Source organism: Medicago truncatula, chromosome 8 (assembly GCF_003473485.1).
Source record: "Medicago truncatula cultivar Jemalong A17 chromosome 8, MtrunA17r5.0-ANR, whole genome shotgun sequence".
Classification (NCBI taxonomy): Eukaryota; Viridiplantae; Streptophyta; class Magnoliopsida; order Fabales; family Fabaceae; genus Medicago; species Medicago truncatula.
The window spans coordinates 11,444,648-11,466,883 of record NC_053049.1 but is presented as its reverse complement, the minus strand read 5'-3'; the positions used below and the strand labels follow the sequence as shown (position 1 = coordinate 11,466,883).

The window sequence follows — 22,236 nt, the reverse complement described above, 5'->3', positions numbered from 1 at the left end:
ACCATTTATCATTTATAACTCAAAGGTCAATATTAATTCACTTAAATACATCATCTGAGCTTCTAGCAAGTGATTATCTCTGTTATAATAATATCATAACATAGCATAATAATGAGATATATTTAGATTTTTTTTTAGAGGATGAGATACAATGAGATATCTATGTAACATCTAAAAGCTACTTAAAAACTGTAAGAGGCAAGAAAAATTGTTCACATGCTACTTAGTGAAAACTTTAAAGAAGTTTACAATTCCTAACTGTACTAATGTCACAGTTTCATATCTCTTTTGTTTTATTCCTTTTGAAACTCCAAAAATCTGAGTTCCCAATCATTTCCAAACTTGTTGTACATACAATAGATTATCAGTAGAAAAAAGATATACAAATAAGTAATGATGATGATATCAAACAAAACCATGACACACCAGCTAATATAATCAACATATCAAATTATACAAAATCTACAATACCTAAACTCTTACTAACTGAAGTGAAAGCACACACAAAATGAAACTGTTACTTTGTTATTTCAAACAAGAGAAGCATCTTTTATACTTGAGTAAGAAGAAGCAGTTCCAAACTATCTTTCTATTTACTTCTTCTGACATGTAATCCCTTATTTTAGTCTTATCATTCACCATGAAACTGTTTAGTATTCGAAAGTTCCTAGTATAGTTTAGCAGGTGGTATGAACAAAAAGTAATGGGTTTTCTCTTACACATCCGCACTAGTCTTGTTGTCATTATGCTCATAACTTCTCCCTTCTGGACTCTTACTTACACAGCCAAGTATTGTATCTTCCATCAGATCTGATAGAATGGCATCGCCTAGTTCAAAACCAACGGTTTCGGCTTCAAATCGAAGGTCCATCCATGATCCACATTTTTCCATGTCTTTCCTAACAATTTTTTCCAACGTGTGCGGCGGGGGCATGGGAAGTAAATACCAACACACTCCTTCCGAGACCATGAGAATAACCGTTTTCATATTTGGAGTTGGCTTTATGCTAGGACTTACAAATGATACAAAAGGTGAGGCGCCGAAGTAATCGCAACAAACTCCTGTGAGAATTTCATTGATACATTCGTATAGGAGTTTCTGATCATGGCATAGCCGGTTTGGTGATAACTCTACCTGATCAAACAAGGAAGGGTCTAGCATCTTGTCTGAGGAAAGGCATTTCATCAACAATTGATCTCTTGTCAATCCAGAGGCTTGCAGAACTGCATTGATGTAATCATATATCAATCCGTTTTCTTCGATACAATATTTTTCTCTTTTGATTTGATTCACAAGAGAAGAATCTTGTTCTTCGAATTGAACATGCAGTGGTTGTACTGGTACTTCAGCTGAAAATTATGAATTAACATTATGCCAGATTAAAAGTAATATGTAAGACACATGTTATGCTACTAAGCATAGTTATTAATTCAAGGTCCAGATTGTTAATCGGAAAACCTATTTTTCAAATGGTGAATTGCATCTTATTATGAATCATAAGACACACCACCATAAGAATTAAGTAAAAACAAGCTGATGTAACAAACCTGTAAGATTCAAGTCATTAGTCGAATGACTAAATAAAAAGTTGCTTGATAAGTTGACACATAAAGAGGTCCACTATACTATGTTTAGGTGCTGATTCATTAGAATGAATCAGAATTCATCAGTGGATCGAGATTCATTATAATGAGTCGGGATTAATTCAAGATGAGATCCATGTCCAGCACACACACACACACTAAAGATTTGTGTTGATTGAGTTCAGTTTTGTATCGAATCGCCACTCGCATGTATTGCAAGATACTAATAAGTAATAACCATTCTACTAATTATTATAACAAGTTTGTAAAGATCTGGTTGCTGAAAAGAGAGTTTAAGAACATTTTTGAATAGGCCCCTTCATGGCTTTGGGGTCCGTCCGCTTGAATCTTCTTATTTGTGCTTATTTACTAACATAAGTACTTGTGAGATTGTTTTAGAGAGTTTATGGAAACAGCTTATAACATGTCCATAAGCTATTCTCAGCTTATTTTCACAAACTCTCTAGGATAGCTTATGAAAACAGCGTATAACTTATATAAAAATAATTTGACTTTATTCTACCTCTTGCTAAAGCAATGGCTTATACATGAACACTTATATGATAAGTGATTATGCTATAAGCGCTTGAATAAGTTGGTTATCCAAACAGGGCCTGAGTGCATGAATGCTTACCAGGTTGACATCTGGAGTTTCCAGAGCAGGCGTCATCCTCTAAGAATAGTGCATCCAGAACAGACACCGGACTTGGCCGCCCGGATGCATCTGTGGTAATTTCTTGCTCCTTGGTGTTCCCAGTGAGCGAAGAGTGAGAGGGAGATGGTGATTGGTTTTGTTCTGTTACATCCTGCAGAAAGAACAGATGACAGTTTGAATAAAATTTAATAAATATAAGAGTTCACTCCACCAAAGAAAAAGCCATAAAAATATAATGTTCAATAAAGGGTTAAATATGACTTTAGTCCCTATAAAATTACGAATATTTAATTTTAACCCCTACAAAAAATTATTCAATTTTAGTCACTATTTTTATTAATTTTTACAAAAAATTAGTGCTTCTAGTCTTTGTATTTTGTTCCTATTAAAGCAAAGCAAGGAATAAAATGGAAAAAGTTAATCTAGGGACTAAACTTGAGAAATCGTAATTTTGTAGGGACTAAAATTATATTTAACCCTTACATAAATCATCAATTTATGTAAAATTGTAGTGCAGACAGAAATACCACCTGCTCCAAACATTGAGAAAATTCTGCACAATCAGAACTTTCTGAGATATCATGGCTTTGGTCAGCACTTTCTGCACTGAGGCCAACTGATTGTGAGGAAGATTCTACAATAGCAATCTCTTTTGCAGATTCTGCATCCCCTGCACAGAAATTAAGAAAAGGATAAATAAAATATAAAATAAACACAGCATAGTTTACTATAGCATCTATAACCTAAATCATATATTTTTGTACATGATACCTTCAGTAACTATCTCATCTCTAACAGGACAACAATTTTCTTCTTTATCAACGTGAATTAGACCGTCTGAGAGATTTGAGTCGGACTTAATTTCTTGTGATTTATTGGTATAGTTTTCATCACGAAGTCTTGTTTTTGCGGTCACAAAATGATCCTCCCAATCCCTTCTAGGACTACTAAGTGGAGAAAAGTTGTAATCAGGAAACGATATTATTCTTCCTAGGGTTTTGGAATTTTGCCTACTTGACAAGTCCATTATGTTCTCATCTTCATTACCTACCATCTCGCTCAGATGTTTCTTAGCCTCAATATATAAATTAGAAACACCTTGTTTCGGATAAATACCCTTTTCACGCTCCACAATCGCTTCCAAATCTTTATTAGTACCAGTCTTGTCTCCTTTAGTAACACCGGCTGAAGGCCTTGCGATTTTTTCAATAAAGAAATGATCTTTATTAGGAGATCTCATTCCGACATTGTCTTTACCAATGGCTTTTCCATGTCTCTCCCTTCCTATAGCATGCTTTAATTTCTTTTTTATTTCTGTAAGAGAAAAATGTGAACTACCTCTCACAGAAGGAGAATTGTACTCGACAGTATCATGAGAATCTAGAGATGAGGCAATGTTCTTTCCAGTTTTGGAATTTTCTGATCCAATTGATCCCGGCTTTAGAATGACAATTCTATTTGAAATGTTGGTATTTACATTTTCATTTGTTGAATTTTTCGATTGAGACTTCACCTTTTTCCTGAAAAAGTTATGCTTCTTGTGGTTAACAATCTCACTGGTTTGTTCTTTATTTCCATGATCTTGTTCCGAGAAGTTGGAATCGTTGTCTTTCACTCGATGAGAATTCTCAAACTCTTGAACACATTTCAATACAAGTGGATTTGGATTTTGTAGAAATGCAAGAAACAATTCCTTATCTGAACTTATAAGCTGAAGTGCTTCCATTATTTCATCAGAGAAGAGAAACTTTCTAGCTTCCTCCAGATCTTTGCCGTTCAATATCATCTGATTCACAAATTCACGAATCGCATCTCTTGAATGTTTTTCGGACACAACATGCTTCTGTTTCTGGTTTGGTTGGCCATGCTTTTCTACTTCTCCATCATCGCTACGCATCATGGAACAAACACCTCTTAGATTACAAAACTCTTCAATTATTGTATCCACATCAAGATTATCTTTAAATTGCTTCCTTGAGTGCTGATGATGCAAAGTTTCAGATTTCGATGCTGCATCCAAATTTAAATCATCGGCAATATTGCGTTTTCTCTCGGAAGATTTCTTTTTCCTTTTGGAATCTAACTTCAGGAAGACTTCACGCCTTTCAGAATTATCTATATCCTTCATTGCATTTTGATCAGTGAACATCTCTTCTTCTATGAGTTTCTTCACACTAGGCTTATTAACAATAGTTCTCACTGTTGGTCTTTTACTCTCTCCACCGTCCTGAAACATTCATGATATAGTGATATCAATAAATGCACTAGCATCCTTATTTCCTAGTATTAGTGTTGTTAAACAGCGGGCTATAGCGGTGCTATATCATAGCAGAATTCAAACAAATTTTTATTGTTCTGCGATACACTATTTAGTACAAAATGTTGCCAATAGCAGTTATTGTGGTGCTGTATCACTCTTGCGTAGCGGAATTTGAACAAGCCACTATTTCCGACAATCCGAATTGACAACACTTGGTATTTTTTTAGTTTGAAATTGATGAGTTGCATTAGAATATGGATAGAAAGACTTACAAAAGTGCCATGACAAACTTCATCCATATCGCTCAACGCCTCAAACTTATTCTTAGAATGCACAACACCTGTAGGAAAAAAGAATTCCAATTTCAACAATTAATATTGATTCAGTTTTATTAATCCATCGCAGCTGCACCAGACACAACCATTAGAGACAGGGAAAGCATATTTTTATGAGAGATTTCAACTTAAAAACATTACAAAACAAATGCTTGACATTCGAACATCAGTCACTTCACAATTAGTGAACATATACTCATTTTGTTATTGATTTTGCATATAGAGACCAAAATGAGCAGAGTTTCAAACTTTGTAAAAATCTAAAAATGTTAAGCACAATACTTGCCTTCAGAGTGCTTGCTGCTTCGTCTCTTATCCGCAATCAACTTCCTAGTAGAGTGACCATGGCGAAAATCAAGCATGCTAATAAATCCCCACATACAGCCCGCCTTATCTTTCTCATACCGCACAGCGCGTCTTTGAGACTTCTTTGCCATGATGATTGAGCACACTTCACTTCTTCCTATCCTCTTTTTCTAACAGTTCTAAGGTTGTTTCGGTCTACACATCAAAGGCAAGATTGCAATCCTGATAGATTAACAAACACATTCAACAAATAAACGCAGTAAATGCAAACAAAAAGCCTATCATCACTCTCTCTAATGCCTCCAAAAAACCATAGTCCATTTATAACACCATAACAAAAGGACAAATGATTCGATGAATATATGCACATGCATAACACAAAAAACTAATTTCTTCATGCGAACACATTTATCAAATCAATTCATGTAGATCTAGGGTTCAAATCCTCAAAAGTAACAACCACTAACTCCCTAACATTTTCCTATTAAAAAAAATGCAGATAGCTTATTCCATGCAGAGAGGTCTAAAACTTAGTCTCACAGATCATCATCAAAATCACAACTACTTATAGCACAAAAGACAAAAAAGAACAATCATGCGAAAATAAGATATATTTGCTATTAAATTAATTAATATAAACAAGAATTGAACAGTTTGGTAGATTATGGATAATGCATCTAAATTAAGCCACTATTCATGTCATTTAGTAATAAATGAACAATCACAAAAGAAAAAAACAGAGAAGTTGCTTCAATTGAGTACCTCTGATTCTTAGCCTTTTGGACTCAACATGGTGAAGGAATAAAAAACAAGATGCAGCCTGATGAATCTACTCTTGAAGCATCAAACAGTTCCAATTTCAATCCCTCAAGTTTCCCAATTGTGTAAAGCTCAAGCCATTTTAGCTTCCTTTGGAGGATAAGGTATCAAATACCAATGAATTATGCAGTTCCACATATAAAGCTGAAAATTCCAGAAATCTTGATATTCTCTAAGAAAAAGGCCAACTAAGATAGATTGATAGATAGCTATAAAGGTTCAACTTTTTCTTTGAAAAAGAATCAAAGACTCACACAGCTCATTGATTCCCCTTTTGTTCCAATAAATGTTCTGTCAATGATCAAAACTTGATGAAGAAGTTTTAAAATCACAATTAAAGCTTATCCTAAAAAAAACTTTCAAATTACTCAAATCAAATCCAAATTTCCACAATCACCAATTCAAGCATAATTCTCTCCACTTTTGTTGAATAATTGAGTCATTTCCACAAACAAATGGTGCATATTCTTCTTATCTCCCAAAATTCAGCCACTGAAACAAGAGCTCATGGATCATTCAAATTCCAATCAATTCTTACCAAATTGTTGTAATTCAAAACTCTCAACACACAATTGAAAATTCTCTCTCAAGTTACACCATAAAAACCAAAATTGAATCATAAAAAAAAAAAAAAAAAAAAAAAAAAAAAAAACTTGTGGCCCTCTAAACTCAATTTTCACAAACAAAACAAAATTCTTTTTGAAAAACTACATTCACTCAAAGAGAATATTAGCATCAAATTATTCACCACCCAGATGAAAAAAATCAAACTTTATCAACTTGGCATCTCTAATACAGCAAAAAAGTGAAAAATATGGTAATTCAACACCGACCCATGATTGTTTAAGGCATAATTCAATTAAGGGTAGCCATTGAATATTGAGAAAAAGTGGATGAAAAGAGAAAAAGAAAGAGAGAGAATTTGTTGGTTGGATACTATGGGAAGGAAAGTGAAAGTGGAGAGGTTTACAATGTTGTTGGGTGACACTAAAAAATGGTCATAGTGTAGTACATGACAGTTGATTGTGGGACCCGCATAAAAGAGTGTTTTTGTTGTGAGGGACAACAATGGTTTGGTTTGTGATATGTCTATTTCCTCTTTGAGTTTTTTTTTTTCTTCTTCTTAGGTTTCAATGTTCAAAAACTAAAAATAAAAAAAATAAATGCAAATGCATTATACAGACAGAACATAGATAGAGAGGATTGTCGTGTACGCCACCTTTGAACAGGAGACCTAAACTTTTTCGGCGTTATCAATAGGATAATAATTATTATATTACATTGGTCAAAATGTTTTCTATATTTGTATTTATATAAGCTCTTAATGAGTATTTGTCAAAAAAAAAAAGTTCTTAATGAGTAAAAGAAATCATGTCATCTCATGAGTTCACATTTATATATGCATTGACATGGGCTAATCTGAATGTTAACATGTGTTGAGATGCGAGCTAGGCATGTTTGTTATTGGGAGTCTTGTAACGTGAGAGCAACAACGGGACTAATGTTCTTGGATCACAAGAGATAGAAACGCCACATTTTCACTCAAAATTGTAAGATATTAGGTTAATGAGTCATCTTTCTTATAAATCCAACATTTTATCCATCCATATCGATATGAGACTAAGTTAACGGGCCATCTTTCTTACGCCACATTGTAACCTAACAATTGTAGATATTGTTACGCTCAAGTCAATATGAAAGCAAAGAGTGAGAGGTAAAAATAGATAGAAGTTGTGTACCATATGACGATGGTGAAGGATGCCTTATATAGGTTTATGTGTGGAGTCGTTGGAGTATTGATGAGAAGTTATTATGATCGATGTTTTATCAATTGAAGGCTTTCAACGTTCGATAGGAGTCGTTTGACCGTTCGATAGAAGTTCTTAGGAATTTTAGTGCCATCATAGTTGGGTTCAAAGCGTGTTCAAAACTGTTGGACCAATCTCACTGTTACATTGTCAACTGATGGTTTAATGGACTGTTGTACCGAGTGAGAGTATCTTCATATGTATTCGTCGATGATGACAATGATTCATAAGTTACTTGTTGCTCCTTCGGGAGAGGGAGAATGTGTTAGGGTTACTGAGGAGCCCTTGGGTACACCCTCCATATATTCTAGTGACGCTTCCCGAGAACCTCCATTTGTTCAGGTTGATAATGATATGACAATATATTAAGAAGTTAGGGTTCTCACTCCTCTTAAGAGGATTCCTACTACCTTTGAAGGAATAACAGTTCCCATGTATGAAATAGTTTTCAGACGCTTTTCTCTCCTTTTCAAAAACACGTCTTCGAATGGTTGAATCTTGCCCCCTCTCAATTGCATTTAAGTTTGATGGAGTTCATGAGAGATTTGAAGTTGTTTGTCTTCATCAGGAGCATATCTTGATGCTACCTTTCTTTTTCACCATAAATAATCACTTTTCTCTGCCTTTCTTTATCGGATTCTCTCCATTTAAAATAATCTTCTTTTTTTAAGTAGTCAAATTACGTCATTAAATACCGAAGATAATCTTTGACCCAAAAAAAACGAGCATACTCTAAAAAGGTCTCAAAACAACATCATCAAACAAACCCAAGTGATTTTAATCGTTTTCATTTTTTGGATAGGATCTTAACTCGGATTTGCGTCATTATTTATTTCTTTCCTCCCAGTAGGATACTGTTTTCATTACGATTACGAGAGCATCTATTGATGCAAAATTAACGACTCTAGGCATGCAAATTGCTTTTGAGATGCCAATGCTTTTTGAATGAAGCATGTGAGGTGCAATTGAACCTAAAATAGTTAAATTGGACCTAAAATAGTTAAATTGTACCCCCACTAATTGAAAGCAATTGGGTCCACCCAGTTTTGTTCCCCTGCTCTCCTCAACTTTGATGGTATTTTTTGTCCACTCCATCGACAAAGATTTTATAAGACAACATGTTTACCATTTCACTTCACTTCCCATGTCACACCGACATGGCACTTAAACTATGGTTTTCATAATAAGAGGTGTATGATCCTCTCTAACGGTTTTAAATAATGAATTTTGGCCTACAACAAATTGACAATGTGCATGAATGACAATTTTCTTAAAAATATTGTTATCAATGATGTGGTAAGCTGATATAGAAGTTAAGAATTTAGCTGACTAATAGAGTGCTTGGTTGGTTGGTGGGGTTGTGTTTTTCCACATCTAAAAACATGTTACCATCTATGAATTATTGATACGGACACGAATACTGGACATGACATTAACACTGACATACCAATTTACACAACAATATTACATTCTAACTATCAACAACCTTTGAGGGAACTTTTGTAAGAATGTGTTTGTCCAATCTAAAGGATCCAATTTTGTTCCTACATAATAATCATAATTATATGATACACACACTCACGATCTTTAGTCAAGATTAATAATGGACGGAGTATAATAAAATAATACAAAGAAGCAATAACTTATTTGTCATACATATATATCTTGTTCCTACCCGTAGAGTTTGTGGAATTTATTGGAGGCATTGATATGATTTAGTGTCGGCCCTTTGGGACCACATATCTGGAATCTAATATTGGATTAGCTAGGCACATATGTTGGATGAACTTATAAACAATTTGATCATAAGAATAAATTCATGTAACATCAAAATTTTAATAATTAAAATTTTAAACAATCATTGTAAAATAGTTTTATGCAGACGCTCATTATATTTTCCTATTTAGATATTGTCGATATGAGTCTCTTTGAATAATGAACGTTTATCATGATAAGCGTTTATGCATAAACACTTATGTAAGTTCTTTTTTTTATAAGAAAGATAAAATAAAGTATATTGTTTTAGTGTATATTATATATAAGTTGTACATGTTTCTATAAGTTACATTAAAGAACTTATAAAAATAAGTTGAAAAAAGCTTGTGAAAATTGTATTAAGTTGTTTTCAGGTCTCACACAATTTAATGATGGCCGGATGTCATACAGTACCTCCACTTGTGTGTGTGAGTTTATAATGGCTTAGCCATTTTGTCTATCTACAAAAAAAAAAGATTTGGTCATTTTTTTTTTGTAGTGTCACCTTTGTGTCATTTAATCTTAATATATATATATTTTCCTAATTTTGTTTTGCATGAATTAAAATTGAATCGGCTATTTTTATTTACTTATTCCACTTTTCTCTCACAATAAAATACAACACCAAGAAACAAATTCGTTTCTTTTAAAAATTAATATTTCTCTCCTATTCAATCGTAAGTGCTAGGACCATTTCTATATGGTCCATGGTGAACGAGATTTTTTTTTTTTTGAAGGGAAGAATTTGAAAAATATTAAAACTCCAAAGATGATTTACATGTCTAGAAGTATAGGTTTACGGTCAATCCTCATCCAAATTAATAATGGCCTGATTATACAAATATGAGTACTTCAAAACATAACTCATTTATATTTATGTACTTTTATCCCCACAAAAAAGTTTATCTACTTTTATTTTTGTTGAACCAACGGTGTACTAATTGTCTCATTTAAGATCCCTGTAGCTTAGCTTAGCTGCTAGGAATATTGCATATTATATGTGGGGGTCAAGGTTCGAACCCTGGACACCTCACTTCTCCACATTTAAAATGTGTGAACTTTAACCACTAAATTACTTGACAAAATAAATCGTCTCACTTATGATCATAACAAAAATGGGGACTTTGCCTGTGGATATTTCACATAATTTTCAAGTTATGGTCCATAATAGAACCCAACATTAATTAGTTATTAAATTTTCTGGTGAAATGTTATTATAATTTTCAATGAGAAAATCTAATAAGGCCTCCCAACCCTACAAATCACTAGTGCACACGATCGATGTATATTTTTTAGTATTGTCTTTGCCCTCAAGAAATTGATTCAATATTATTAATGGTGAGTGGGGTTGATGCAACGATAGATAGAGGACCACCAAGAACTGAGGCAGCCCTTCTTTGTAATGTAATAATTCACATACATAAACTTTCAAACATTACACATGCAAGTTAGTTAATAGAGATATATATATGGAGCCATTTTGCCTTTTACCTAATCTTGATATGTAAAGAAAAATCCATTGACTTGATTGTTTATCGGATAAGAGAAATTATTAATTAATTGGACTGGATGTTTAATGCTCTTAATCTCATACGTTTTTCTTCTTTTCTCATTATATGTATTTAAAGGTTTTAGGTTCGATTTCATCTGATACTAATTTCGGTGAGCTACGTTTATACATAACTTGCTCTAGCTTTGAACGGGGCGTCCACAGATGGACGGTAGGTAAGAACACGGACGGATCCAGAAATTTCAATAAGTGGGGTCAAAGTTATTTATCTTAAATATTTCTAAAAAATATGTAAATTTATAACAAATAAAATGATGACATCATTATCATTAACAAAAAAATTAGAGATTACAAAAATCATGTCATTGTATATACGTAAAATGAGGACAACTTAATATTGAAGAATTACAATTTTAATATTATTTGCTTTATGTGTGACTTCATATTTTGAATGTGTTGCAAGATATTTTTCATTTTTACCACTATCAAATATATCACTCTCCATGTATATTACCCGACAATCATTAAAAAAAATGATCTCCCTTACAGACACGCAATTCATTCTTCACAAAGTTAGTAGAGAAACTTCTTACAACGGTTGCAGTTGTCACATGCAATTGTGATGATAACTTCAAAAGTAAGTACATCGTTGGATAAACTATACGGTTTTTAGTAATTTCTACCAATTTTCTTGAAAGATAATTAATCTCATCTAAATTAAAAAATTATTCACAATAACTAACATCCATGATATAATTTTTAATTGACTGTCGAGTCCATAGGCTCCAAAGAAGAAAATTATGTCGAAAAAATCAAGCTAAATTGATCAACTTCTCCTTATTAAATGTAGAAACTGAATCTCTTAAATTTAAACTTGCTATGCAAATATGCATTTCACAAATCACCTCCATAAATATGTTATTAACCTCTTGAAATTGTTTCTCACTCTTGGTTTTTATGCATGGTAATATTACAACTTATACATAGTGTGGGGTCAACATAAAATATCAAGTGGAGGCAAAGTGTTAAAAATCCCTATTATTGGTTGAAATATGAAGCTAAGAGTGGGGTTAGCTGACCCCAAATTCCACTACTTGCATCCGTGCCTAGGTAGGATTGATCTCCTCGGATTAGTTGGTTCATGGATCGGATACCAAGTTTTTAAATAAATAAATATTTATTTGGTGGTTGAGGGTGCATTCTATATTGGTAACCAATTTTCCAAGTGTAGCATTCACCAAGCATTCCATTTGTTGAGGTTGTTAATTCAGTGAAAGCTTATTAAAAGTTGTTTTTGGTACTTCATGTAATTGCAAATATGGACAAAGAAAATTGGAAATCAAAATTCATGACTTCTAAAAGCTTATTAAAAGTTGTTCACCCACAATTGCTTTTTGAACAAATAAAAACGCAAATTGAGAGAGTGAATCAAATTGGTGAAGTTACTGGCTTAACCTTGGGTTTTATTACTCAGTTTTTGTTCTTGTTCATCCATTTTTGTTATATCTTTGATTTCGTAATATGAATGTTAGAACTTCTTGAATTCTATCATTACATTTTTTGTGTTAGTTAGGATTATCAGTTTGTATTAAATATTTTATTTTACCTTCTTAAAAGAATGATGCTAAATGAAAAAGAGATATTTGGGGCTGTTTGATTACAGCTTTTAAAAACTATTTTCTGTTTTCAAAAATTAAAAAATTGAAAACTTGTTTGAATTGATTGTTTTATAAAATAGTTTTTGAAAACTATTTTCACTTTTGCTGTTTTTAAAAACCAAAAACACGGAAAAAAAACTAAAACAGATAAATGCTGTTTTGCTTTTCACTTTTGCTATTTTTAAAAATAAAAAACACGGAAAAATCAAAAGTGATTCAAACAGACCCTTAATTTGTCACTTTTAATGAAAAATTCGGGGTTGGTGTTAGTTAAATACTAGATAAAAAACTTGAAAGGAAGAAAAGTATAATTTACCATATTTTCATATATTAAGTGCAAATTCTTTGGAAATATAGTCCACGTTACATAGGGATTGACCTAAGAATTTTTTTTTTTGGTTACAAAAATTTTAGGGTGAGGGGATGGTGCCCCAGTCCAAGGCAGGGAAGACCTTCGGGCTCAAAGAGCACTTACAAAGGTATTTACATTTACCTCCCTCCAAAGACACTAGCGAGGCTCGAACCCAGGTTCTCTCGAATTCAAGACCTGTCATTTTACCACTAGACCAAGTCTTTGGAGTTAATTGACCTAAGAATTTGATGTAGGGTAAAATAATTTCCCAGTTAAGTTAAATTAAAATCATGTTCACATTCTTTCTCTTAAATAAGATAAGTGTACAATTAAATATTTTGACTCCAACTACTGACTTTTGAGCATTGGATGCCCCATCCTTTCTTTCTACCCTCTTTGTCTTAGAAAGTGCTCACAATCCATATGCAATCTAGAAAAATAAAGTAAAAGCAAGTTGTACTGCACCATGTATGCTGTGGGAAAGATGATTCTATTTAACAAAGAAAAATGGTTCGATATGCTAACATAGGAAGTAAAATCATCTTAAAAAATGTATATTGTACAGCCTATATAGATGAGTACACCTTGAAAAAAAATAGAAAAAGGAAATCTGTGCTCAAAATTTTGATCATAAGTAAAGCTAAGTAGGATCCTACGCATATTTGCGAGAATGCTAACTAAAGAGAGGAAAGTAAAATTGGCGGCTATGGAGAAAAGAAAGCTTAAGGCTCTAAAAACTACTACATCATCATTGTTAAATTAATCATACAAGGTAAGTAGGTTCTCTCATTTCTTAGAGAGAGACTTCTTTAAATAATGGTGACTTAAAAAATTGGACCGAGATTAATAGATCATCATTATTAAATTACTTTTTGCGAAGATAATACGAAAGGTATGAAATGTATAGTTTTGAACTGTGAAACTATATTTTTTTCATGTTATAAATCTTGTCAACAAAATGACGGTGTATGGAGAAGATATTCCGGATAGCAAGGTGGTGGAGAAAATTCTACACACTATGTCGATAAAGTTTGGTCATGTGGTGACTACGATAATGGAGTCCTCCAATATCAATATCTTGTTATTAGCAGAGTCGCAAAGGATGTATCGAAAGTCATGTCAACAAAATATTGGAGAAGACTGAAAAAGTAAAGGAGGAAGCCATGAAAAGCCAGGTGAACCTCAATAACGTTGCTGAATCCGGTTAGAAGGGAGAGAGTAAAGGTCGTGATAATTTCAACAATGGAGGAAGAAAAAACTTTAGAGGTAGAGGTTGAGGAACTTTTAGAGGAAGAGGACGTGGAAACTTCGATCAATGGAGAGACAATAATTTCAAGAGGAAGAGGTGGAAACAATTTTGGTTCTACCAACCGTGGCAGAGAAAGAGGTTCTTACAAACAAGAGAGACCAAATTACAGTTGTTTTCACCGTTGAAATTTTAGGCACAAAGCAGCCGATTGCAAATACAACATCAGGCAAACGTGGCAGAAAATTCATATCAAAACACTAATGAGTCTTGTGAAAGTGTATTGCTTGCTAAAATTAAACCATATGGATTTTCATAAGACTCACAATTGTTTTGATATAAATTTTTTGCAATCTGTGCATGATGTTTATATCTTCAATCGTCTGCTTTGCGCTCAAACTTTTCGCGGTGAAAACATAATTTCTCCTCTCTTGGTTGTAATAACTTCTTCCTTTGCCATATATAATTGATAGAACCAAAATTGTTTCCACCTTTTGGATTGAAATTGTTCTCTCTTTTGATCGAAGTTTTCATGTCCTCTCCCATTTGATTGGATTCATTAATGTTATTGAAGTTCACTTGACTTTTCAAGGCTTCCTCCTTTGCTTTCTCTGTCTTCTGCAATATTCTGTTGATGTGACTTTTGATACTTCCCTGCAAGGTATCAATATCGTGGAGCTCCATTATCGTAGTCACCACATGATCAACTTTCATCAACATATTACATAGACTTTTCTCCACCACCTTGTTATCCATAATATTTTCTCCATACACGCTCAAATTTTGTAACAGGAGAAAAATATTGTTCCATGAACTTGACATTTCATACCTTTCGTAATCTCTACACAGAGATTGCAGTTTTTATTTCGGAGTTTTCTCTACTCCTTCATGTAACAACTTCAATATGTCCCTCTTTATTTCTTTGATAATTTGTGATATTGCCCTTCTACGAGTATTTTCATTAGCTCCTTGTTGTGAACCAAGCTCAATAAAGCTCCCAATATTGTGAGCTTTAAGATGTGTTATCAATCATCAAAAGGTTCTCAATAACTGAAATCTAATTTCGAACCGAACGATGTTGTAGTTGTTCATCATAACTCTCTTAGAATATGCTCTTGTTATTCAACACACTTTGATTTACTTTACAACGGACTACAAGACACCCTTTATATAGGCTAGGTTTCCTTACATAATGAATAAACCTAATCACTAAGATATAATGAAGAGGCGTTTCAGATAATTTAATAAAGATAGTCTTGCATGTAAGCAAGATACATGCTTGATGGCTAAGTTTCTTACAAGTAAAGATAAAACAAACGGTGCTCCTTATCTTCAAGTGGTCCAGTAGTATCATCATTTCTTAATGGTGAAGACTTGTCTTCTGGAATGCTTCTAAAATCTTCTAGTTTATGCTTGATTTAATTTTCTTACGGTTGTCATTTGTCATTGTTTATATTGTTTGTGTGACCTGTCTTGACATAATATTTTAAAATTAACTGAAATTTCTTTTGCACACGTTGGTGTTGACTAATTGTGTATTTCATAAAATTCCATCAAAGCATCAAGGTTTCTTTTCTATTGACCAGTGATCAATTTCTAGTTGCTTTAATAAAATTTATAGTAAAATGTGGTATTAGGAGGGATTCGGTTTCCCTCCCTTTTTTTATTTGGTTAATGCAGATAGATCATTTTATTTTTGGCGTATTTTTCCATAGATACAAGATCAAATAAATAGTCTTTGAATACACTTACATGAAGAGATTATCTTCAAAATATTTGATTATTTTTTTATTAATTATCTTTGTTTATATGTGTGTCCAAAGACTATTTGTTGGGTCTTACCATATTAGAATTTCTCATATTTTGGTCATACTTTGTGTCATATGCTATCGCTGTTTTAGCATATTTAACTCCCAACTATACCTAAAAAAAACTCCCAACAAATTACAATAAAGGGTCACATTTTCGCATGTCAAAAACCAATAAAGCTACGTTCCCTAAAAATAACAATGAGTGATGACTGATAGCTTAGTTTGTTAATAACTATGCGTTTGTAGAGAACTGCGGTTCAATTTTTATAGAGCACAAAATATAAAAAGGATTAAGAATTTTAAGTTGCGAGCTCATCACACAAAAAAATTATACCAAAAAATGATCAAAGTTCATGTGCAACAACATTATACGTGGTGCATGATACATCACCATCGTTTTTTATAAGATACACCACTATCTTTCGAATGTCATTCTAAAATTTATGAAAAAATAAAATATACTTTGAATATTTTTGTCCTGTTTGCTTTGAGCTATGTTTGGATTTGGGGTTGGAGGAGGAGTGTGGGACTGATATTATCAGATAATAACTGATAAACTTAGGGATACAACTTAAAGCTTTAAAGTAAAAATAAAAACTGCAAGCTTTTGATGGGAAGAAGGAAAGAAGCTGCAGGCAGCTGTGCGCAGTGGTTTGCATGCATTCGAGACTCCGACAAGACGAGGAAGCTGATCAATGGCAGAAGATGCATCAATGATCAAACAAGAGGAATCCACCAAATATTTTAAACCGAGAAAAAGAGTATGATGCAAGGAAGTAGGAGTTTGAAGTCTTGTTACCTTCAAAGAATGTTTATTATAGAATTACGTTGCTTCCTCTTGTGCCTCCTTGCATTCCTCAAAATTCTCTCGGTTTCTTCCTCTTCTTCCTTGGTCAAATTTCCAAACAAGTCTTCTCCATGGAAACACACATATTTGATTAGAGTAGATTAATGAATATATGTGTTGTGCTTTGATAAATCAATAAAATGTGTGATAACTCTGTAAAGTCTACATGATCAATATTGCTTTTAAGCACACCTATACATGAATTGGATTGTTGGCTTGTTGCCATAACCTCCTTTAAACTAGGAAAATGTTAACTAAATGTAACAGACACAGCGCACACACCTAAGTAGAATCTCTGTTTTCAACTTTGGTAATAATTACAGAAATCTGGAGAATGCGGTTCTTTGTGTCCTATGAAACTTTTGTTGTTGGAAATTAAGTATAAAAAACTCAGAGAAACATTAACATGCTCTTTTTTCTCCTATTCCTTTTCCTATACCCTTTGCACACAAAATCATCCATCATTTGGTTAGGGAGTCTCTTCCTTGCACTCCTCCTAACCGCTGCATGTCCATCTGTTGTAACCAACTTAGCTCCCTCCATTTGGCTGATGTTACTTGCCTCATTTGTAATTTTTTCTTTTTTCTTCCCTTCCCACTTTCCTGCTGCTGGTGTCATAACAGTAAATAACTAATTTTTTTCATAACCCAAAACTGCATCTAGAAGTTGAGTTCATCCCTTATACTGCCATTGCTCACTAGTCACTAACAACAATCCAGTTTCAAACTATTTTGAAAAGCATTGCTTTTTAATGAATTTGAAAATCACCAGTCTCACTTTTTGTTTCTTCATATAGGTGGTAGTGGCTAACAGGATAGTAAAATAACTATATATCAAAAACAGTCAACTATATGGTCTATAATACCTTACGAAATTCATTTGCACTGTATTTTGAAAAATATGAGCTAAGGAGACAACATAAGCAATAAGACTCCATCAAAAAACTACATATATATATGCATAGGCGATAAGAAACCCAAAGTCTTGTTATAGTTTTGCCAATTACCTGATTTTACTTCAAAGCAATCAGACTCCTCGTCAGATTCAATGACAATTGCATAGTCTCTTCCTCCCCTTATACCCTGTCATTCAAAGTTTCAAACAATTTGTCAAATTGATAGGCAGTAAGCACAACTGCACAAGCCTTTTGCGTGAAATTAAATGACAAATGTCACTGCCAAGTGCATATGGCATCAACAAGTTATAAGAAGGAAAGATCAACACAATTGGATTGATTTAGAAGGCACATAAATCATGAATAGGAAGAGACCAAAATTTTGAAAATACCTTCTCCACTTTTGGTGGAATTCGCTTTTGAACCTTCTCAGATATTCTATCTGAAAAAGTGACTCTTTCTCTTTTTACTGGCCTCCAGCCTCCTGTGTCTGCTTCTGAAGCTACAATAACTGGAGTGTTCTTCTTCGCTTCACTGAATTCAAGAGAAAAATACATGTGACCCTTGGCCATAAACCAGCTGTAAATAAAAAGGATTTTCATAACATACTAAATTGATCAGACAAATGGATGCAACTGTCCTAGTTGATTAAAGACATTGTTATTGTTAGGAAAAGTTAGGAGACACACTTACACGGCTGGAGTCTGACGCATTTTCGGTGTGATAACTTGTTTGCTAACACACTGCAAACCGACAATATATCAGGAAAGAACAATGCTTTTCACCACAGGAATTATTCCAGAGCAAGATGGGGTGTGTGCTGTGTCTCTGTGTGTGTGGAACGAAGTAGTATTCTTTCACCACAAAAATAAGATCGGGGAAGTATATTAATGGTTTATTATTAGAGATAAAGCACCTTTGGAGATAGAATAGGCTGTGCCAGATCCTTTTGGTTAGAATGTTTTAAACTGCAAGAGATTTCCTGCAAATATTCGTCCAAAAAGCATCAGTTTGTTGACAGACATCTAGGAAACTAAGATATAAACCAGAAGGAAAAGAAAGAAATCTAAAGGGAAAGTCAAAGGCATTGTACTATGCAGCAAAAAAATTTAAGAGGGGTTTTACGCAATCTTTACATTGATTATCTGTAATCTTAAAAAAATGATGTTTATTATGTGTGCTGTGACCATATTTTAATAACTATTCATTGCCATATATTACGTGCCTTCATTTCCTTGGTGGTGTTCTGGAGATTATTTTGCAAATTTCGCAGAGAGCCTTCAATTAGCTGAGGCATGGAAGAAACCAACATATATACTTCCTGTAACTTCTCTATGTCTGTAACACGGCTCATTTGTTCAGATAAAGATTTCAAACTCCCATTGATGCTTGCTTTAATTTCTTCTTGTCCTTTCATCTGATTTAAAACCATTGTCTCTCAGTCCATTGAACTTCACTATTCATTGATGTTAGAGAAATCATGCAAGTCAAGATAGAAATCAGCTAGTTACCATTAACTGAAGTGTGTTATCCTGAGCAATCAACTTTTGTCTTATGCACTCCACTGAAATGCAAAGCATGGAGTTAAAACTCTATACTGGCTTAAAAAGGTAATTTATTAAGGACCAACCCACAAAATGCGTTCAGATGATTATAAATTAAAAATGGATGCAATGTGGCCATCAGACAGCTTTTACATCAGTCACTTGATGACAGCCATACAAAAATGGATGCAAAAATGCCATCAGACAATATTTTGGACAATCCATCATAGGTAGAGAATCAAAGAGGAGGTGACAGCCATACAAAATTTGGTAAAATGTACTGAGAAAATTGATGACATGAATTCAAATTGTCAATGAAGAATTAATGCAAGAACTAAATTTTTTCCAAAGATCCTGTTACTACCTAATATTAAGTACTTATGTTGATTGTTATAGATACAACTTGCATAAACTATTTTCACAATGTTGGTCACTTACTCTCCAAGTGCATTTCCTTTGTTCCTTTGTTTACTTGCATTACGTCACTTTGAACAGAATCCATGATCATTGCAAACCTGCTCAATGAGGTTTCCATTATGCCAATTCTGTTTTCGAGTCCTTCACTTAACTGATCTGTGGAGCAAACAGAAGATTTATAATCTTCAGTAACTAACGAGGGAAAATGAAAAAACATAACTGATTGGCTTCCTACTTTGGCATAGGTTCAAGAAAGCCAGTTTATCCTTGGATATGTCCAATGTGGATGCTAAAATTACTTGTTATAGAAATAAAACTAGCACTTTCATGAAATACTCACTTTTATTATCTGCAGAGTTCCATTTGACCAGGAGATTTGATGAAGATCTTGAGTTGTGGGGTTGACTCTCGTCCTTTGAATAAGTAAGGCGGGGCAAACTAGAAAACCTCCTTGAAGAGTTCTCAAGTTCTTGAGAAGCAGCTCTCTATAAGGATTAAAAGAACATAAGTAAACAGTGTAATGGAAACATGAATTTCATACACGATACTGACACACTTTCAATTCTATACTTTTAAATTACAACCAACGACGTAGTGTGGTGTCCAGTCTGTGGGTCAGTGTTTCATACTTCAATACATTTACCGCTAACTTCTAGAGATGACAGTGCAATTCTCCTTAAAATATATTTACATCTCAGTGTTACTTAAGCAATACAATTATACAAAGTGTGCCACCAATAATTTACAAAATAATTGCAACGCAAATGTCAAACCTACTAAGGCCTGATTCTGATTATTATTAACTTCTTGCTCATATATAGAAACATTTCATTTCATTTAAAATAAGTTAACAATTCTTCATCTACGAAATAAGCCTTCTAAATTTATCAATATTAGACAAGGTTAAACAAGTCACATTGTGCAAAAATTCAAATCCAGGAGCGATTTTTAAGTTACTATACTAAACTGGTGCGATTCGAAGATAACATTCTTCTATACGAGAAACGGAAATTCCAGCATCTATATCGTTTAGTTGTAACCTGGTCATTTGTTGTGATAGCTTCATCAAGAGAACTCTGAGAGAAATGAGACAAAATTCCTTGCTGAGATGAAAGTCCCTGAGAAAATGACTGCTGAGACGGTTGTGATCGATGTTGCGACATCGCATGCAATCCATTCGATACATTGTTCTGCCTCCTATCACATTTTCCACAAAAAACAAAAACAAAATCCACAAAAAAAATTCATAAATATTCATCCAGTTACAGAAACCTAAAACTGCATACTCAAAAAAGAAGCACGTGAATTTGAACTGAAACACATGATTCGACTATAAATAAGAATGAATTTGAACTGATACACATAATTCGTTTCTAGATCTTATAATTTCACATGATTCGAACATAGCTTTATACAGAATTCGTGAAATTCAATTCAGAAACACGAAGTTAATGAATAAGCTAAAACGGTTGCATATATTTTCAAACTTGAAAATTCAAATCTCGAAAAAAAATCAAATATGCTGTTTCTCACTCTATATCTCGATGCGACGGTTGCGATCGATGTTGCGAGGCTTGAAATCCATTGGATGCATTGTTCATCTTCCTATCACAAATTCCACACAAAAAAATAAGTAATATTCATTGAATTACAGAAATTTAAAACTCCGTAGAATGAAAAAAAAAGCATATCACAGTTCATTGCGATATCTAACTTCATTTCTAGATCCATTAATTTCACATGATTCGAACATAGCGTTACGCAGAATATACTAAATCCGAAAACGAGGAAGTAAAAAATAAGCTAAAATCATACTCGAACGGTTGCATTTGAAAATATGAACGAAGTTCAAAATTGGAATCTAGAATTTGTTATATAAGAATGAAATAAGTATAAACAGTGTTTCCGACTTGGATTGAAGTGAAGTGAACCTGGAATAAACGTGAGGAGGAGGGAAGACGGAGATGGAGGAGAGATCGGAGGCTTTGTTGATCTTCATTTTCATATCGGATCTGAAGAAAACGGTTAGCTTTCAGAGAAAGAAGAAGAAGAAGGAGCGAGTTGAAAACAAGCGGGAATGGAACGGGGATTTAAACGGAGGGTGTTTGTTATGGGTTTAAAGGTTTTAAACCGGATATATATGGGTCGGATCTCGGATCCACCATTTCTTTGACAGAAAAAGGTCCTGCAATGCAATGTCCGGTGTAAAGTAGTTTTACACTTACGTTCAATTTGACAGTTTTTTTAAAAACTGTTTTAACTATATGATGAGTTTAGTTACTATACTTTGTCATTGTACAACAATTATTTTACACGAGTATAATATACTTTCTTACAATTTTACAATGTACATTATTTGTAATTTACTTTGATCATATTTTTTAATTTTTTTTAACAAGCCAAAATGAAATTATATTACTAAAAGCGATAGCAA

The 22,236-nt window shown here is 33.4% G+C and overlaps 2 protein-coding genes across 5 annotated transcripts; both read right to left on the bottom strand.

The window, feature by feature from the left end:
* Positions 1 to 259: 259 nt before the first annotated feature.
* LOC25500873 (uncharacterized) lies at positions 260 to 7,018 on the bottom strand. Of its 2 annotated transcripts, none has more exons than XM_013589373.3 (7): positions 5,903 to 7,018; positions 5,121 to 5,335; positions 4,772 to 4,839; positions 3,011 to 4,466; positions 2,770 to 2,909; positions 2,219 to 2,390; positions 260 to 1,350 (listed from the first exon to the last, which is right to left on the bottom strand). In XM_013589373.3, exons 2-7 carry the CDS (start codon positions 5,269 to 5,271, stop codon positions 716 to 718), a joined length of 2,622 nt encoding a protein of 873 aa, XP_013444827.1. In that variant the 5' UTR covers positions 5,272 to 5,335; positions 5,903 to 7,018; the 3' UTR covers positions 260 to 715. The 2 variants fall into 2 exon arrangements, with proteins under 2 accessions (XP_013444827.1, XP_024627762.1); XM_024771994.2 differs by having other exon boundaries at positions 5,121 to 5,362; positions 5,903 to 7,017.
* Positions 7,019 to 16,440: 9,422 nt separating this feature from the next.
* Positions 16,441 to 22,016, bottom strand: LOC11444577 (putative recombination initiation defects 3). Of its 3 annotated transcripts, XM_039828520.1 has the most exons (13): positions 21,734 to 22,016; positions 21,336 to 21,407; positions 20,843 to 20,999; positions 20,143 to 20,287; positions 19,824 to 19,958; positions 19,353 to 19,405; positions 19,067 to 19,258; positions 18,758 to 18,823; positions 18,535 to 18,584; positions 18,234 to 18,375; positions 17,953 to 18,028; positions 16,899 to 17,010; positions 16,441 to 16,787 (listed from the first exon to the last, which is right to left on the bottom strand). In XM_039828520.1, exons 1-12 carry the CDS (start codon positions 21,805 to 21,807, stop codon positions 16,901 to 16,903), a joined length of 1,272 nt encoding a protein of 423 aa, XP_039684454.1. In that variant the 5' UTR covers positions 21,808 to 22,016; the 3' UTR covers positions 16,441 to 16,787; positions 16,899 to 16,900. The 3 variants fall into 3 exon arrangements, with proteins under 3 accessions (XP_039684454.1, XP_003627577.3, XP_039684452.1); XM_003627529.4 differs by lacking the exons at positions 16,441 to 16,787; positions 16,899 to 17,010 and adding an exon at positions 17,079 to 17,554; XM_039828518.1 differs by lacking the exons at positions 16,441 to 16,787; positions 16,899 to 17,010 and adding an exon at positions 17,079 to 17,551.
* Between the last annotated feature and the right edge of the window lie 220 nt (positions 22,017 to 22,236).

Bases quoted from the DNA above. Each gene is read 5' to 3' on its own strand.
- LOC25500873 (XM_013589373.3), bottom strand. From the start codon at position 5,271: ATGGCAAAGAAGTCTCAAAGACGCGCTGTGCGGTATGAGAAAGATAAG. The intron at 2,910-3,010 runs GTATCATGTACA...ATTTCTGTGCAG, and splicing joins AGATGAGATAGTTACTGAAG to GGGATGCAGAATCTGCAAAA. The intron at 2,391-2,769 runs GTGGTATTTCTG...TTCTTTCTGCAG, and splicing joins TTTCTCAATGTTTGGAGCAG to GATGTAACAGAACAAAACCA.
- LOC11444577 (XM_003627529.4), bottom strand. From the start codon at position 21,807: ATGAAAATGAAGATCAACAAAGCCTCCGATCTCTCCTCCATCTCCGTC. The intron at 19,959-20,142 runs GTGAGTATTTCA...TTTGCTCCACAG, and splicing joins GAACTCTGCAGATAATAAAA to ATCAGTTAAGTGAAGGACTC. The intron at 18,824-19,066 runs GCACGTAATATA...GAATATTTGCAG, and splicing joins ACACCACCAAGGAAATGAAG to GAAATCTCTTGCAGTTTAAA.